This window comes from Phalacrocorax aristotelis, chromosome 3, assembly GCF_949628215.1.
Source record: "Phalacrocorax aristotelis chromosome 3, bGulAri2.1, whole genome shotgun sequence".
Lineage (NCBI taxonomy): Eukaryota > Metazoa > Chordata > Aves > Suliformes > Phalacrocoracidae > Phalacrocorax > Phalacrocorax aristotelis.
In genome coordinates this window covers 92349288-92367991 of record NC_134278.1, presented here as the reverse complement: position 1 = coordinate 92367991, position 18704 = coordinate 92349288, and the positions used below count along the sequence as shown (strand labels likewise).

The following is an 18704-nucleotide window of genomic DNA, read 5'->3' as shown; positions in this document are numbered from 1 at the left end:
GATTTCCCTGATCGCCTGAAAAGAAAAAAACCGTCACACCATCACATAACATCACTCCTACAGTTCTTCAGTCCTGGCAAAAAGGAACACATCCCATAGACTGATATGGCGCTTGACTCATTTTGGGCTCCTCAGTGTCCACACAAGTGACTCCCTCTGGCAAACCAAAGTACTTGAGAAAATGGCTGATTTGTGGCTATAGTACAAAATTTACTATTTATCGTACTTGTTTTCAGTGCCATTACCTCAAATGAGACATTTAACTTTAAAACACCTAGCCATCTCCTCACCCAAAACGGTGCCCAAGAGCAGGCAGCTGGGCCATTGGCAAGGGCACCCAGCTGCAGACACAGCCAGGTAAGGAAGCGTACAGACTGAGTTCAGCTCCACATGTGAGTTAAGAAGCCGAGCACCCTGAAACCTACATTAATCCTGTCTAGCTTTAGGTGTGTATCTGACATGCTTGGCTGTTGAGTTGCCTGGGGTGGGAGGAAAGAGAGAGAAAGGGAGGGAGAGAAACAACCAATTTCTTCTCTGCAATACGTGTCGCACGCTCCCGCAGGTATTAGTTTTCTTCCCTGTAGAGGAAACTGCACGCAGAGGTACCTAAGGCCGGGCAGGGTGAATTTTCACCCGAGCATACAATATTTTCTATACAACCCCACCCAACTCTCTCCAAAGGAGAAAGGACCTTTCTGTGAAAGAACCAGGAAAGCCACGTGAGAACTGACAGCATAAAACCACGGAAAGGAGCCTGCCTTGGAGTGAAAATCAGCTACAAAGTGCTTTGACTAAAAGTAACCTTGAATTTTACAGTACTGAAACAGTAAAACTTCTACATGGGATAGAGCACACTGTTGATTGTCGAGCCACCAATATGAAGAGTCACACCCATGCTGAGGAGCAACACGACCCCTTTGGCAAGCCAGACAACCAGCTGATGCCCCATTTGAGTGCAGAGAAGGTAAGTCAGTGTGCTGAACACCAGGATGCTGAAATAAAGACTTGCCTCGTCACTTGGCTGCTGTCACTTCCTTTGTTTGAGCCTGAGTTGCTTCTGCTGGCTAAAGAAGCCCCATAATTCTGACGGGTGTTCGCAGGACTCGGCTGGTTTTTGCTCAGTGTTGACAAAGGGGCCTTTTCACGGGAAGCAGGTGGGCTGGGTCTGGACTTGTTGGATAAGGATCCATTATTCTGACCATGAAGGCCACAACTGGAGGAGAACCAACATGGTTAAAGCATACTGGATTATCTTTATCACACAACTCATTATGTGTCTTATTTCACGCACAAAGTTGTCTACACACTAAAACAGGTAGATAACTGTGAGTGGCCGGGAAGAAAGTCCTGAAGTCATCAGCCACTGCACACTCTTTCACTGACTGTGGGGCTCTCAGTCTGAATTATGTGATCTAGGGAAACGGTGGCCATTTTCACGTTTCTCTGTGGCTAGCACGGTTCCCACTGACTCCACCAGATCATCCACATTCCCTGAACCTCTGACTCCATTAAGTAATGAGAGGACTGCAGCCTGGGCTAGTGCCAAAAGAACCACGCTTCAGCCTTCCCTGGCCAGACCTGCAGAGAGATGCCTGCTCGTGGAGGTTTGCTCTAAGACTGCTTTCATGCTCCTTGGCAAGCAGCCTGAGGGATCACAGTGTGTGATGAAAACCGATTTGTTTGAGCCACTGTTCCTTTCTCTCTTTGGCATAGAGGGTGCTTCAGCTGCCACTGTCAACTATTCATAGAATCATAGAAGAGAACCATAGAATCATTAAGGTTGGAAAAGACCCCTAGGATCATCAAGTCCAACTGTCAACCCAACATCACCAAGTCTCCTAAACCATGCCCTGAGGTGCCACATCTACACATCTTTTAAGTACCTCCAGGAATGGCGACTCTACCACCTCCCTGGGCAGCCTGTTCCAATGCCTGACCATTCATTTGCTTAGATATAGTTCAAACCCTACTGTGAGCAGGCTGAAATAGTATTAAAATAGACAAAGAAAACCACACATTTTTTTCTTCCTTCCTTCCTTCCTTCCAGTTTCCCTCATACGTATCTACCTTTCTTTTCCCACTCTTTATTAAATAACCTGACTGTCGACTGTGGGCTTGAAACAACTGGTATCTGTGCTGCTGGCAACTGCCAAAGGACTGAGGTGCTCTGAGCACAGCTTCCCAAGGTGGGTTCCTCGCTTGCTCACTTGGTTTGTCTTCCTGCACTGCTACACTGCTACCTACATCCTCTCATGGAATTTGTTCTTCTAAACTGTAATGAACGGGCTGGTTTCAGAAAAGAAAAAGGCAAATCCAGCCAACCAAAGAGGCTTGAACATAAAAATTTAAATACCACAGCACTATGAAGCAAGAACTCTCCTCAAGATTCCCTAACTTGGTTTCGTCCCTCCTCTGAAAATGGAACAGTTTATAAGGAAGGTGGCTGCTGCAAACCTTCATCACACTGCTGTGGTTTGGGTGATTTTATAATTATTTTACAATGAAGTGCTGGACTGTGGTTTGTGACAACACTGAGATTTTTCAGAGGAAGTTGAGTCAAACAGTTAAAAGAGAACATATCGCAAAGGAGACCTCTCCTTCCACTTCGTACAGTACAGCATCAACTCTTGGGTGAGGCAGAATTCACATAGACTGTGCGTAACGCAGCAATGCAATTGAAGGAGCATTATTACAGAGGACTTCTGTCTAATTAAGTGGGTCAGGATGCTCTAATTTAAAGTTACATTTAAATGCACAGAAATACATGCAATGATACAGAATCTTACTGCAAGTAAGGTGATTTTAGGGCTTCATATTATACTTAGTATTTTTCACACACACACACACACACCCCCCGGCCAGTACCTTTACTGGTTAGATTTAATCTAGAGAGTGCTTAGGTAATGTTTATTTTTCTAACAGTCTCATGACACAGATAGGAAACTGCTCATTAAGCATCATTCTGCCGATCTCTGTGCACTGGGGCACACTCCTACCTCAGAGACATCTGTGTGACTTAAGCATAGAGGTATCCCACTGCCAGTCCCGGCCTGGCCTACCTGCCAGCACTTCCACAAAGGGCAGGAAACCCGTCCTGTCAATCTGAACTCTTTGCACCTACTCCAACAAATGTAACCAGCAGGGATTTTGTGGGTGGAGCACAATGTGCGCTGCTCCACCCAAATGTCCTCACCCTCGCATTCACAAGCTCTCTGGATTTGCACTTCACAAATGATAGGGAGAAATCTTACAGAAATCTTTCTTGAAAGATTTGTTTAGATAGATAACTGATTTATTTTTTTTTTTTTTTATTTGCATATAGTTTTAGTTACAGAAAGGTTGGGCAAGGGTGTTGAATACAAAAGCATCAAAGGCAATATTGTCTACTTCTTCCTACAAAAAATAAGGTCATGACCTGGAAAGGGACATGCCAAGCTGACAGTTTATTACAAAGAGAAAACAGTGATAAGACCAAAAGGTTAAGGTTAACTTCTTAGAGGTACTGCTGTTAAGCAACATATACCCAGTTGTCTCCTCCTCCACTCCAGCTGAAGTCTTTTCTGTCTTACCTGAGGGTATCTCCCATACTTGTTATGAACAAACAACAAAAAAAATACCTGTCGGCTGATCTGGCCTACTGACATGTTTTGGTCTCAAAAAATATAGCTTTTTTTTCCCCTTTCTCATATTACAGTTCTCATCAGTGTAAGTGCTGCCCAAGAGCATAGTGTTAGCCAAATTGTTTCAAAACTCACACTAGTGGTATTTTATGTATTAGCTGCAAGGCCTTACATAGTAGTCTCTCTCTGCACTAGCAACTCTCTCACTCTTCAGGAAAAATTGCTTTGCTTACTTGTGAGAAAAAGACCTTTTGCTTCCAGCAGCCGACACATGGGCTTCAGGCACTGAGGTACAGCCTGTGTTGCTTGAAGAGCTAAAATTGGTTTTAACCCCTGGAAAAGAAAAGGGACGAGTAAAAACACAGTGGAAATCATAACTCAAAGGCTGTTTTAAAAATCACAATGAACAACAGGCATCATCCCTTTGCCCATCCTGTGTGAATTTTAGCAGTTGCATGAATTTTCCAACATCCCTGATGTCAAGCACGTGATTTGTTCTGGATTTGCAACATTTCTTCAGAAGTGGCACTTAAACAAGAGCAGAGAAAAACCATTTGGACACAAACCCCTCACACTAAAGAAGCCCTTTTAGGACACGGCTAGGAACATTTGTTGTGACAACCTGTTTGCTTTCTTACAGCCGTCAATACAAGAATCAGGCTGCTCACACGGCTCCTGCAGCAGCACACAACTGTAACTGCAGATTTCGCTTGCTTTAAACCATATGAAAAGACTACGCGCTGGGGGAAAAGCCGCTTCCGTTTTGGTTTCTGAGACGATGTACACATACATGCACATGTACATATAAATGTGTATAGGCTAATAGGGTATATGTGTCTGCGTATGTACACACATATGCAGGTTCTCGTGGCAAACAGAAGGACAGTAAAGCAGCTCTAATAGCCTTAAATCAATCCAATAATCACGCGCGGCTCTCAAGTGCTTCTGGGGTGTTAAGCCATCTACCTGATTTCTGACTTTCTATGGATCACAGCTTTTATTTCCCAAGCCCTGGCATGTACAGGGAAAACCGCTTTCATTTTGCTACAATCAGTAGTAGGTAGAGCTACTAAGAAAGTCTTATCACCTGGAAAAATACCCACCCTAAAGTTAGGATCTTTTTCAGTCTGTCACTCAAATGGCAGATGTCCAAAGCCATATCTGGGCCTTACACTGCAAAGCCACAATATTGTACGATGACTTTAAGCTGAGGGAATGGAAATAACTTTCCAACATCCTTTAAACAGCTGGTCGGGGCGAGCATCTCTCACCTGAGAATTTCTGGGCACCATCTCACGCACAGACACCCCCAGCCAGCAGCTGCAGACTTACCATGAACCCCATTTTTGCTATATTTTCCATGATGCATCTGCAGATACCATCATCCCCCACTGGGGTGGATAAACCTTCAGCTGCACAGTCTTTCTTAAATCCTTTGCAGAACTGATGGTGATGTGCACGGCTTGTACCCCAGTTGACTAGGTTTGTCGCTGTGACAATGTGATTGCGAAAGCTCACACATCTAAGTCCCAGAACAACCCACCTAAGCAGCATTAACCATGAAAGAGGCTGCCATTTCTCAAAAACCATTTCTTTTGTCTGAACTGGCTATAACACTTGTTTTGCCCTGATCTGAGACTCCCCTGACTAAGAGGATTGTCTTACCCAACATTTCCCACAAAGGATACCACATATTGAGTCATCAGCTTAAGCGGGATCTCAGTTGAAATTCATTCATACATATATTTCCATGCTGCAGCCACTCAGTGTCACAGTGCTGGCAGGCAAGACAACTTGGCACTATGCTCTGACGGAAACGCTCATGCCACGCGTAGTGGCATCCAACACTGAGAGGCCCGTCACTCTGGCCCCAGCCCACCTTGCAGCAGGCTACAAGCAGCAGCACACCCACTCCCTAGGAGCAGAGCTGTGCACCGCTCTGTGCAACGGGAAGAACAACACAGTGATGGCCAACAAAGTACTGCAACGTTTTCCAGGATTGCTTCTTGCCTGCAAGACACTGGAGTGAAATAGTGCAGTATCAAGTGCTGTCCCTGCACTTTATTGCTCAGTGGGCAACGGCACTGAGCTAAGAGAGTGCTGCAAACAGCATCATGCTTTCTGCACTGCCTTTTAGCCTCCTTGCTGCCCTGACAGCACCACTACAGTCACCTAGCTCTAGCTGACAAGGAGGGGAGAGGGGAGCCTGCAACCCCACGACTGCATGCTGTGCTGCCCATGATGAGGAGTGCAGGCAGTGCCAGCTGGCACAACCCAGGCAGAGGCAGAAAAGGCAGTGACGGTACCTCAGATGTGTGTACACATCTGCCCCATGGGTTGGAGGACCACTGCTTAGGGAGCTAACACCGTCCTGCCACAGCACTGCAATTGGCTGGGCAAGGTAGAACAGCTTAGGTATACTTGGTCTGCCAGGACAGTATGCAACCGCATCACATACGTACGTATGTATATGGAGCCAGTATATACATTTCTTACACAGATCCACACAATAACCATACACCACAAGCAATCTAGAAAAGAAAACCAGACTGCTCACATGCACGAACAAATGTAAGAAAAAGAAGCTTCTCAGAAGTGATGAAGTCTTGCTTCAGCATTTCCGGCTTTTCTTCAGATAACACCCTTTAAAAAATGACCCATGTTGAGGGCAAAGGCTGCCAGCAGGGAATGTACTCAATTCACAGTGTCAAGCTCAGCTGACAGCGTGTTTTTGTTCCAGTCCCTGGCCTTTGACTTACTATGCGATTTACTATTACTATACATGAGACTCTTGCCTTGCACTTTGCTATAAATTTCACATCCAACAGTAACTGCGTAAATGCAGATATAATCCTGGGAGCAAGGACCAGGACTCTCCTCCACGTAGACTGCTCTATTCTTTGTGTGACAGAGAAGTTGCTCCCATGTGCTCTGCCTCTGCCCACGTCTGACAGATACCCTCTACTACCACGAGGTCTAAAGCCAGTGGAGGAAGCTGATGATGCTCTGTAGGTTGCAGTGGTTGAGAACTCTTGTGAGAGGTGTGGATTTGAACTCCTTCGGTCTAAGGAGGGCACTGAACTCAGATCTTTTCCCCGAGCTCTACTTGCTCAGCTGCCACACAAAACAGGGTGGGTGGTAGCACCAGTGCTGGCCATAGTTCAAAGCAATGAAACGTGCTGGTTGCTGGCACTCACAGAGGTGGTCTGGCTCTGGTACAGAGGTTCAGAGTGAATGTGAGGCACGTGCATGGGCGCAAGCAGGGTACAAGTAGGTGGCCAAATCTGGGAGACGGGCACGCCTCTCTGGCCTCTCCTGTGGACTGGGAGAGGTGCGTTCCTGCCTGGCATGCTCTCTGCTGTGAATCTTGGATTGTAGTACCTAACCACCCCCTCTTATTTTATATGCAGTTTAGTCATCAAGCTCAGACTTGCAAGTTGTGCTCCCAGAATGACAGTGAGAACCTGAGCACAGCAATGCCTGGCATCAGCATCCCCTCCCCTATCCCACTGCGCTGGCCAAAGAAGCTATCGCTTGTCACTCTTGGGTGGACATCTACCTGACTGCTTGCCTGTGCTCTCTCATCAGACAGATCTGTTAATCATGTTGCAGCTGATTGCACAGCGCAGTAACAGCTGACAAATTGGCAGCTGGCAAACATGCAGTCAGAGAAGACGTGGAGCAAAACTTTCAGTGTGGGTGACCATCAACTGTTCAAACCTGCTGGGTGAGGGGACTTCCAGCTCAATACCAGGCAGAAGACTTTGGGGAAGAACTTCAACGCAGATCCTGCTTCCCTGCATTTAGATCTAAACTTGATTTTACTTGATCCCCTCAATTCATACTGCTGGTTGTGTGACCTAAACTAATTATGTATCTTGATTTTTGCTCATCTAGTTCACCTACTTTTCTTACTTTGGAAGAAAGTTTGTTATCAAATAATCAAAATTTATCTCATTAAGCAGTTTTCCAATCTCATCTAAATACTATAACTTTGGTAGTAATCTGAACTGCATTCATGCAAAGTATAAGCACTGCAGATCTCAAAATAAATATGGAATGTGGCTTGTGCGTGCTGTGAAACCACAGTCAGTCAAGCTCATCTCTAGAAACAGTCACTACAAACTAATTACTGAGATTGGCTGAGAGCCATCATGTAGACTCTGCATATCACTGTATCCTGAGCCAGCATTTTTCTTCATTGTTTTTAATTCATGGATTTGCACAGCAGCCACGAGCAGATGTTGGAACAGACAAAGAGCATTACAAGGTGGGGTTTTTTTCCTGCTTTATATACCTTACAGAGATTCTTCGTACGGAAATTAGCCTGACCTCATTATTTTTTGTGATTCTATATGCAGTTTGAGCTCTTCTAACACCACTTTAGAACAGCTCCCAGCAATTTTCCCTTCTCATCCCGAAATGACCTTTGTTGGGGGAACACATGTTCACGGAGAAGAGAACAGTCTGGACAACTTATGTTTCTGTTCAAACCAAAAGGCTCTTTCGATCAGAGATGGAAGGATGCTACTTTGCTACTCCAACCTCATTAGAAACATTGAGACTGGAGGTTCAAGAAATACCAATAGATGTATAACATGATACTCAACTTGTATATGACAGTTTTGGAAAAACCTCCGTGATGTGTAAATCCACTTACGGACAAGTCTTTAACAAGGAAGCATGTGGTGTCACCTCAGGAGTTTTCTCATATGCCTGGCAGTACTACCTGGTGTGCTTGAATAGAAATGAATAGGCTGGTCAGAAGTACTTTTAGAAGCTGGAAAACATCATCTTTGGCAGGGATGACTTAACAGGACACAGAAAGGGAGTGAACTCCGTCATAGACTAGGTCAACATCCCAGCCGTCCCGTTATGTTGGTGGCAGAAGTTTAACAAAGGGCTTTCAGAGGCCTCTTCAACACATCTCCTAAATCTGGGTCCAATGCACAAGGAGGAGAGAGGCTGGCTGGTGCACAGCAACAAACCCCGCAGGCATGCATTCACAGCAGCAAATGCTGCAGGTATGTGTCCACAGCATATATGCAAACGCATGAAATCACATGCTAAACCTGATTCAGCTGAAAGCTTTTGCACAATCACCCTTAATATAAGGCACATGGTTTTCATTCTAATGTGCATAAAACATTTTAAATCAGTTTTACATGTTTTCAACAGGGAAGAGAAAACCACCAGAATGAGAAACATATCTGAGAGGTAACTAACTAAGCAGCCCTGCAATCCCAGGATCAAAAGCAAAATTTGTCATAAAGCTAGTCAAATATTTACTGTAACGCATACCTTGAAATTATTACAAAAAACTATTTAATAGAGATCAAGTGCCATCTACTGAAACGAACAGTAAAACCCTACCCAGTATATTGATAGGTTGCCTAAACTGTATTTCTATAGTTATAAAGAAAGACAAGGTGGGTCTCAAAGCAATGAATGTCAAGTTACGACTGCTGTCATTTGCTTGTTTTTCCCCCCAGTAGCACTCTTAGCATTAAGGAACACTAAGGACAGACATGAAGCCTGTGCTTTTTCAGCCTATTAATCCTTGAGGGTTTGCGGTCACACCGTATTCTGCCAACTTGAGCAAAGACTCACAGCGTGCCAGGTGCCCAGACTTCGAAAGCCAACAACTTCCTATTACTTAGAGAATTTCAGAAGGGAGGAACAGACGACCTGTAATGAAATGCCTCAACATGGAAGCAAGACAAGGCTTGTAATCCAAATAAAATACAAAACAAACTCTGCAGAATTTTCATTTCCTTTAAACACAACTTACATAACAGTACACCTAAGATACAGTATTATATGGTACATCTACTGTTTTGTTACAACACATTAAAAGTAATATATTTCAAGCTCCTTGGGGAAGCGATGTCCACCTTGCAGCGGCTGGAGCAGGATTTATGAAAGGATGCCAGGGCCCCAGCTCCACGGGGGGAATTTTGGAAGTAGCACTCTTCCTATCTGCCACCTCACTTGAGAAGTCCCGCTCTCAATCAGCAGAGTGTCTCAGCTATGTGAAACTCTTGTTTCTGGGCATGCCTAGAAGCAGGTCAGCTTTAAAAGAGCTCGGTGCCTGGCTCCTCTCCAAAGACCAGGGTGGGTGTTTCACACTACACAAAAGACATCAGGGTCCACACAAAAGCAGCCCAAGGAAAGCTCTCTTCTGCTCTCTGCTTTACTGGAGAAAGGATCCACCTGGGATTTGCAGGGCCAGATTTTAGCTTTGAACTGGGAGGAGGCTGCACATCATCTCCCCATCACACCACCTGGGACACGCACTGCGTCCAGCTGTAAGAACCAGGGGAGGAGATGGGGTTCCTGTCCTCTCAGCTTATCAGGGCCTTCTCCAGCTCCTCCACAGATTCACCCAGTTTAGGGTGCCTGCACGTCTTTGTCACCCGTTGCTACATACATAGTGGAATCCAAACAGGCCTGAATTTCCCACAGCTCCCCTGCCTCCATCAGGAGACCCTGCCTAACCCCTGCACCCAACACACCTGAGAAAAGTAAGTTCTACAATCTAGAGTTTTGGGCAAAGTTGGGCAACCTCTGTCCAGTTGCTCTATCAGATGCTGGGTTTTATTTTCTTTTCATAATTGTGGTTTATTTATTGGAACAGGGACTGGGCATGCATTTCCCCCTTCTTCCAGGCTCTTCCTAATCTCGGAATCATAACGACAGGTGAGGACCAAAAGAGATTGAAGGCATCTAAAACACAGCTTCCCCAGGATTTATATAGCTAGGTACGTAAAAGCAAGCAAATGTTCAAAATGCCACCGCTATCTGCAAGGTCCTGCTTAGTTGTTTATGGCTGAGTTTCCACTGTTGAGCCCATTAACCACCAACTTCCCCAATGTCCATATACCACAGTGAAACCAAATCAGTCAGATTTGCATGGCTAAGATAAAGACATTCCCTTAGCTTTCTATGCCTGCATACAAATACAGATATATAAACAGAAGGAATATAGAGACATATCCACTCAACACTGCTCAAAAAGGATTAAAAGATGTCACTCTAAAGCACAAAAAAAAAAAATTTCTGAGTGATTTGGTCACCAAAACACAAAGTTCAGAGCGCACTGAAACTATTTCTGATTTTAATTCAAACATGGCCAGATAGTGGAAAAACAGAATTTTCTACTTTCTGTCTGAAATGATGCTTTAATTTTGATAACTGTCAAATTCCTTTCTTCTTTTAAAAAAGGGGTACAAATATTTTGATATTTTTATTGCTTTAATTTAACTAATTCCTAATTAAAACTAAATCCTTTCCGTTTTTTAATTTTTAAAAAAATTTACATTTAAAAATTAAAATTAAATAAATTAATTTAATTAAATAAATTTAAAATATAAAATTTAAAATTTAAAAATAAATTTTAAAATTATTGAATTAAATTAAGTACATTAATTAAAGCCTTAAAATATCTCTAAGCATTCTAAATATTTTAGATTGAAGATGATTGTCTTTGTTCAGCCTGAGAGAAAGGCTTTCTTTAATGTTTTGATTTGGTCAACAACAATGATGACAGGATTACAGGGCACTGTTTATGAAGGAAGATTAAGGGAATACAATTTGTGTATTCTAATCAGTCTGGCAACACTCTATCATGGGGAGGAGGAATACAGCTGGAAAACTGTAAAGAAAACCATTGAACAGCAACACAGGATTCTGGCTATGATGCATGTTATGTCATGAAAAATTACTTTAAATAAAAACGGATGTTTGGTGGAAGTGCTCATAGTAGAATGTAGCTGGAGTATGTTCAGAATATTTTAACCAGGGCATCAGAAAACTATTTTCAACATTGGCATAAATAATACGGATTGTAAATTACAAGCAGAGCACCAAGAAAAAAAAATATCTCCTAAGAGAAGATTTATAATGGCCTTTCCATAGGCACAGTATTTCCTTCCGTACAGGTGAAGCGGGCTGAAAACCACGGAAAACAGCCAGAAAGAGCAGAACATTTGCTGCAGTAGATACACAAATTGCAAAGCCTGCTCCAGCTTGACCTCACACATATTTTAAAAAAAATACTTAAGAGCGTGCAGTGTGTATAGCATCGGTTTCTCTTATTTGACTCATATTCCATAACGAATGAGCAGAAGAGAGAAAAAAAGCTTCTTAAATATAAAAAAGACTTTTTTTTTTTTTACTAAAGATCACAACTCTTGCCATCTTCCATACCTGCCTCAACTCTGACCTCTAAACCTCAGTGCCCTTCTTACGCCAGGAGCTCAGCCATCTTTTCCAGATGGAGGAGGAGCATGTCCCCACAGTCCCCAGGAGACCTGCATCTCTATCAAAAGGCATTTGGCACTAAAAGGTGAATTGGCTGGCACAGGTCTCACCTTGTCCAACAGCCCAGCGGCTGAGGCGCTCCCTGCAATAGTCCCATATCTGCATCCCCTGCTTACTCAGATTTGCAGTTGGAGCCGTGGCTTTCTCACGGACCACGCGCGAGGCTGAGCTTGAGGTTGCAGGCGTCCTGAGGCGAGAATCTCCCTTTAACAGTTGGCGTCCCACTTTCAGGAGATCTGGAGTGGTATCAGGACAATTAATGGGCCAGAGAGAGAGAGAGAGAGAGAGAAGAGTTATGGTGTGCCTGCTGGGTACTTGGCTTCAAACCCCCAATACAAGAGTAACTAGATTATACAAAGTGGAAGAGCTTCCCTGGGAGCAGACTCCCTGCATCCCCTCAGCCTGCTCAGCGGCCTGCTACTAGGGCACTCGTCTCCTTTGTGCTCAAGTCCAGCCTCCAAAAGAGGCAAACAGACCTAAGTAGAAGTTTCTTTTCCCTTTACTGAACTAAGTAACAGGCATCTCCTTTTAATGTTCTTTTCCTTTGTGAGGAAGGACATAAGCACCTAAGTGCGCAAGATTTGTGCCCGAGACCCTGAATTGTAGGTGGCCTGTGCCACCAGCCCAGAGCTGAGCAGATCATTGCTTAGGACAGATGGGATTCAGGCTTTCGCCTTTTACTTGCCCATTCCTCCTTTGTAACTTGCTGACTTCTTTTCGGGATCCTCTATTATCTCTGTGATGTCTGGGTGCCTGCTGCAGCCCGGTATCCTTCTGAACAAAAGGAGATATATGTCTTGAGGGGCCTCAGCCCAACCACGTCCCTACTAAGCAACATCAACAATAATTTTTTGGAAAGGGTGGATCATACAATCTGTGACATTTTTCTAGAACACTTTAATTTAACAGGAACTTGCAGATTTGGGTTCAAAAATACAAAAACACTTGAAAGCCAAAACAGTCTTTGCAGGTGCTACTTTGTTTATTCTTCTTTGAAAGAAATACGTGGCCCTTTGAATGTGTTATCCACACCAATTCAACTCAATTTGTTGAAATTCAAACTCTAAATCTAAAACATATAAAAATCCTAAATAAAAAACCATAGCGCTATGCTCATAATTTTTCAAAGATGCTTTTTCAGCATCTTTTGCTCAAAATATTTGTCTTCCAATTATATTCCGTTCTTATCTCTTGGAAGTTATACAGCACTTTTTTCACTTCAGTGCAATTCAGTTAGCTTATACCCTAAAAATTCTTCACTCCTGCTAACAAAATTCACGGTGCAACGGGAGATACAGGCTGTCCATGTGCAATGCTAGGTGCCTTGGGCAGCGGTCCTCAGAAACAGGACAAACGGACAGTGCCCAAGCCTATGAGGGATGAACAGGAGAGGAAGAGGCATCTAATTAGACTTACTTGAAGATCCAAGCGTGATCTTCAAACACAAACTTTCTTCCGCAAATGAATGTCTAAGACTGGGTTTCCTTTCTGTTAAACAAAACAAAAACAAAAACAAAACAAAACAAAACAAAAAAAAAAAAGAAAAGAAAAAGAAAAGAGACAGAAACCGTACTTGGCTTCAGTAAAGGCTAACAGCAGAGCTGTCATAGACCTGATGAGGAGCACAGGAGATTGGGGTGGGATTCATCTGACTAAGCATGGATGTCTCTAATGTAGACACCCATGTCTGAGCCAGCCTCGGTCCCATATTTAGGCAACCAAGAGTTCGTCAATATAACCAGTGAGTTCAAGGTACTCCCTCACCCCCGAAACAGCTCCCACAACGGCCAGGAGAGAAATGGCAGATTCACCTGTTCAAGCTGTTCCACTTCTGACCAGCAATGGGACCAGTCACTGGAGCAGACAAGGGGGGCGCCCCCCCATCTGCAGCCCACAGCTCCTGAAGGTTGTCTAAGGAGACCCGTAGATTCGGCTTTCACCTCTTCTGAATCACAAATACCGAGGGATTTACCCCAGGCAGAGGAGCCCCAGCGGGATCCGCCGCCTGCGCTGGGTCCGTTGACCCAACTGGCAGGGACCGGTCAAAAACTGCCACAGGGGGGACCCAGGCGTTCCGATGCACGCGGAGGGGGCTGGGCTATGCAAATGAGGGAACCCCCCAGCAGCCGCTTCCCCCCTGCTGCCAGCCGCCAGACCTCACAGCACCAGCTGCTACAACACACCAAGCCTTCACAGGGTGACGCCTCTCTGTGCTCAACTCCGGGATGCAAGCTTCGAGGTTAGCGCGGGCTTCAGCCTGGGCACGGCATCCTCGCTCACGGAGGGCGACATGCGCGTGCTCATTTCCCTCTGAAAGAGTTAAAAATAACATTAGAAACCCTCAAGCTGACACAACAACATCTTCAACTCGTTTAAACTAGACACAGGAGATGTTTCTGTGATCCTAGTTTTTAAGAACAAAAATACATGCTTTTTTGAGCCTTCAGCCGTTTTAAAAACCATTAGGTGCTGCCACCTCCTGCACATCAGCCCTCCTGCATTGCTTTGCCCTCTCCTGCTGCGTTGCTTTGCCCTCTCCTTCCCCTGCTTGCCAGGCACTCACCACAGCAGCAACGTTCTCCTGGTAGACGGTCATCATCACGGCGTTGGCAGGACCAAAGCTGATATAGGTGGAGTAGGCTTCCAACACAGCCATACTGAGGTAGAACAGAGATGCTGTCTCCTGGCAGATGACAGCCTAAGAACCAAGGATGACACAGTCATTCCCAGGAGGGAGCACACTGCAAAGGGGGGAAAAAAGGAACCCACACAAGCAAGCCCCAGCCTGCAATTTGGTGTGCAGTAGCAGCAAAGGAGACCATTGTATACCAGTGGTACCAGGGAGGGGAGAGGCCCTGAGGTTTGTCCCATCCACTTACCAAGGTGACCCAGGAGCTACTGCCCCCATGTGCACCGCAGATGTAGAGGCACAGGAGGGTGATGGACATGACAAAGCAGAACACAGAGACAAACATCACCCAGCCTTGCAGCATGGGTAACTGGACCTTCGAGGATGCCACCAGGATCCAGACAAGGCCCCCAAAGATCTGCAAGTGAAAGTGGGAGAGAAAGCAAGCATGGGGTAAATCGGCTTATCCAGGGCAGAGCCAAAGGCCACGCACACCTCTGGCGCTAGCACTGCACATGGCAATAGCCCAGGGATACCTCTGAGTTCTTCCCAGCCTCCACTTGAAACTGGGTATTTAGCTGGGAGCACCTGCCTCTGATCTTGACCCAAAAAAAGCCTGCCTGTGGCCCTGCCTCCTGGTGTCACTGCCATTCATGCCCTCCCCACATCAGTGTGCTCAGGAGGCTGGTTCAGACATTTCTGAAGGCTGGTGTCGATGAACAGGGAAGCTTATCCCAGTAGGGCATGTTTGCTTCACACCCAGTGTGGCAGATACCTGAAAGGAGTGCTGTCAAAGGCAGCTCAGCTGCACAAACAGCACAGACATGGCCTTAATGAAGGTCACGTGAAAATGTTACCCTGAAAGGAGAGAGAACAAGCTGAAGAGAGGTAATACTGCCAGTTTTACTCTCTGGTAGGGGAAATAAGGTTGGGGCTCCCAGCTTCTCCTGGGAAGGAGGACTTGTATTGCTGCTCCAGCTATTTGGGTCTTCCTTCGCTGGCTACACCAGAGCTGCACAATGCACCAGCTGCTGCTCCAGTAGCAGGTGGGACCCCATTCTTCTCACCCAGGCTTGGGAGTTTGCCTTGGGTTTTTTGGTGGGATGGGGAACGCAAGGACAGCTACATCTAGGCTCTACCTTTTCTCCACCAGCAGATTCCTACACCAGAGGATGAGAGCACAATGTCCAATGCTGCAGAGTGTTGAGCTGCAAACGGTGTCTTTGCACTACAACACACTCAGCAGCTTTTCTCTGCCTCAAATCAGCCCAGTTGTTTCTTGAACCTGTGCAAAGTTTAGTCTATGCAGCATCCTATGATGAGGAGTTTCTCGGCTGAACGCACACTGCGTGGAGACTGGTGCTGCTGTGGGGACCTATCCCTCATCACTGGCTGGTCTTGGGCTCGCAGGCAAATCTCCAGAGGTAAGACAGCCTCACTGACTCTAAGAGCATTCTGATCGCCAGTGTATCCCAGGCCAGCCTTTGCCACCATCCAAGTGCCAACTCATACAGATCACGGCATTTCCATTTCCTTGGAGGCTTTTTGCAAGTGGAGAAAAACGTTTCTGATTTACAATACTCAGAAAATGTTACATCATTTGTGTCACCCACATTTGTAGGAAAGTTCATTGGTTACATTACACAAATTGATACATTAAATCAAGGATGCGGTTGAGACCTTGCAAATATCTGAGTGCAAATAGGTTGTCCAAAGTGCTGCTGTTTTGCTGCCTCTAATAACAACCAAAGACTGACACTTGAAAACTAATCCAGTCCCTGTAATAAATCGTGCAATGACACCATGAGTGCGTTGCAGCTAAAGGTCCTGGAGAAAACCTCACCGCTGCTCCATTCAAATCCAACACAAGTGGGGTGAGATAAGAGGTTGGGGGAAGAAGTATCACTTCTCATTTCTTACCACTCCCCAACTCTCCTTTCTGCAGGATGCGATTTCTCACTCAGACAAGTATGTTTGCGTGGTTTGATTACTGGCTTTGGTTCAGAAGAGTCATAAAACTGAGGAAAGGGTCAAGAGGCTTCCAATAAACACACAGCAGGTTGGGGACAACAGTCTGAGGAAAAAAAGTCTTTTAAATAGCCTTTACAAAGCAAACATATCTGCTTTCAGCTCGTTTCAGCTTTTCCACGTAGGCCTGGCTATCCAGATATGCAGAAGACTCTTCAAATGAAATAGATTACAAGAATGAAACCCAGCCTCACAGAATAAAAAATGGTAGCTCTTAATCAGCGCACCCCGATGTGGCAATCGTATGAGCTGCGGGCAGGACCTTCTGGCTTTTTCGCATCTGTCTTAGCAATTGAAATGACAAATATTTTTGTGGGTACCATATTAGTCCACTGAAGGCAACCTTGGATTCCGCTACGGACTGAGAAACTCTTTGTCCTTCTGAATGCTGTGATATGAGGCAGCTGCCCCTTTTGTACACAGAGATAATACAGCTGGACGACCTAGAGTCATAACGCCTCCAGAGATGGAGAAATCCAGTTATGCAACATTCTTCTTTCCCAGGTGGTTCCTTAGCCTTTAGGATGCACATTTCCAGATCTTACCCAAACCAAAGGATAGGGTGCTTATTTTCGTCTCATTAAGCAAGCTGCCTTGCCAAATCCCCTGGAGAAAGGGATTACAAACAGTTCAAGGCACAGCCACGACCGTAATATGCTGATGCCAACAGCATGTTCAGCACCAGGACCACCGTAACCCAGTGGTAGAGGTGGCTGGCAAGTGTCTGCCCCACCAGAACCTCCACAGGGACTTTGTACCCACCTTCATGCAGCTGCAGGAAACCTAGACCATGCTCTCAGGCCCTGGGCAGAGACCAAGTCCCCAGAGCGTATTTGGAGGAGCTGAGGCAAACTTCTCCTTATACATCAGTAACGCCTGCTTTACTCCAATTCTTCTTTGCTCGACAGCTAGGAGAATGAAGTAAGTGCTGTAAATCCCAGGAGTGTGGACTGACTTGGGTGGCAAGGAAGGATTTGGTCACAAAGGGCAAAGTTGAAGTTTTAGCATTAAGTGATCTGAGTGCCATTCTACAACCCTCAGCCAAGCCCCTCAGTGCTGGATGAAAGTACTCAGGCTTTGGAACAAGCCTCTCAAACTGTTGTGAGAAGAGCAGGCTTCATGGGCAGAAGACACAGGAAAAAGACTTTAGTTGAAACTTTCCATCTTCTAGTCAGTGCTCGCAGCAACTGCTTTTAATCACCTGTGCCAAACCTATTAAGATTATGATCTTCTCCTGCTTAAGGAAACTACAATATGGGAAGAAGTTATAAGGTGTTTGTTCACTCTTTGCTCACCCACTGTTGCCCACACACCCAGGTCCAGCGCTCTGTGTCTTCAGCTCGGGAACACTGCAGCTGAGCAGAATGGCTTCAGCAGCCTTGAGTCTTTGCTGCTGTGAACAATTACTTCAGCTTGCCTTTAGCCCCTGCTTTAAGCAAACCGTTTATCTTCCGCCTGTTTCAGCTGCTAAAATCATCTTCCAATTAATTAATTGGCTCAAATTGGCAACCTAGTTTAAACCTACCAGCAACCCCTTCCATTTTGTTAGGCAGGAGATTACAAAATGTTTACAGATACACCACAAAAATCCCCTGCAGACTAAAGGAGAGCTTCAGAGCTCCCAGCTCAGGGCTTGTGCTTTTCTCTGAGAGTGATCTAGGCACCAGGGGCTGCCCTCAGACCCCTACGTCTCAGAGACCTGGCACGGGTCCTGAACCACATGCTTTGTATGAGGTCTCATCCCTCAGGCACCTGCAGCATGAAGCGTGCTGGATGCCCTGCAAACAGGATCTGCCCTCCCCAGGAAGAAGCCAGAACTCACGATTTCAGGAATGAAGAGCACATCTGGAAAAGTTGTCAGAACAGCCAGGCCGCTGGGCAAAGAAGTGGTGGAAGTTGCTGAGGACATTGTGAGCCTCTCCCACGGTGACTGTCAGCTGCTCTGGCTCTAGCTGCTGGAGGTAGCTGCCAAATGCAACCTTCTTCCCTCCCTCTTTTCCTTCCTTCTGTCCCTCCCCTTCTTCCTGCTCTTCCTCCTGCCCTCACTCCTTCCTGTTGGCAGATGAAGAAAGCTGTGAATGGCACAGGTGTGGCCAAACCCTGTG

At 45.5% G+C, this 18704-nt stretch overlaps 1 protein-coding gene and 1 long non-coding RNA gene across 2 annotated transcripts; both read right to left on the bottom strand.

Moving 5' to 3' along the window:
* Positions 1–991: 991 nt before the first annotated feature.
* Positions 992–12201, bottom strand: LOC142055795 (uncharacterized). The gene is made up of 3 exons (XR_012660053.1): positions 12059–12201; positions 3854–3953; positions 992–1213 (listed from the first exon to the last, which is right to left on the bottom strand). It is a non-coding gene; the product is annotated as an uncharacterized LOC142055795 (long non-coding RNA).
* Positions 12202–14242: 2041 nt separating this feature from the next.
* On the bottom strand, positions 14243–18583 carry LOC142055661 (myelin and lymphocyte protein-like). Its single transcript, XM_075089779.1, has 4 exons — positions 18422–18583; positions 14822–14989; positions 14447–14640; positions 14243–14252 (listed from the first exon to the last, which is right to left on the bottom strand). The coding sequence occupies exons 1-4, from the start codon at positions 18506–18508 to the stop codon at positions 14243–14245; spliced, it is 459 nt and encodes a 152-aa protein (XP_074945880.1). The 5' UTR covers positions 18509–18583.
* Between the last annotated feature and the right edge of the window lie 121 nt (positions 18584–18704).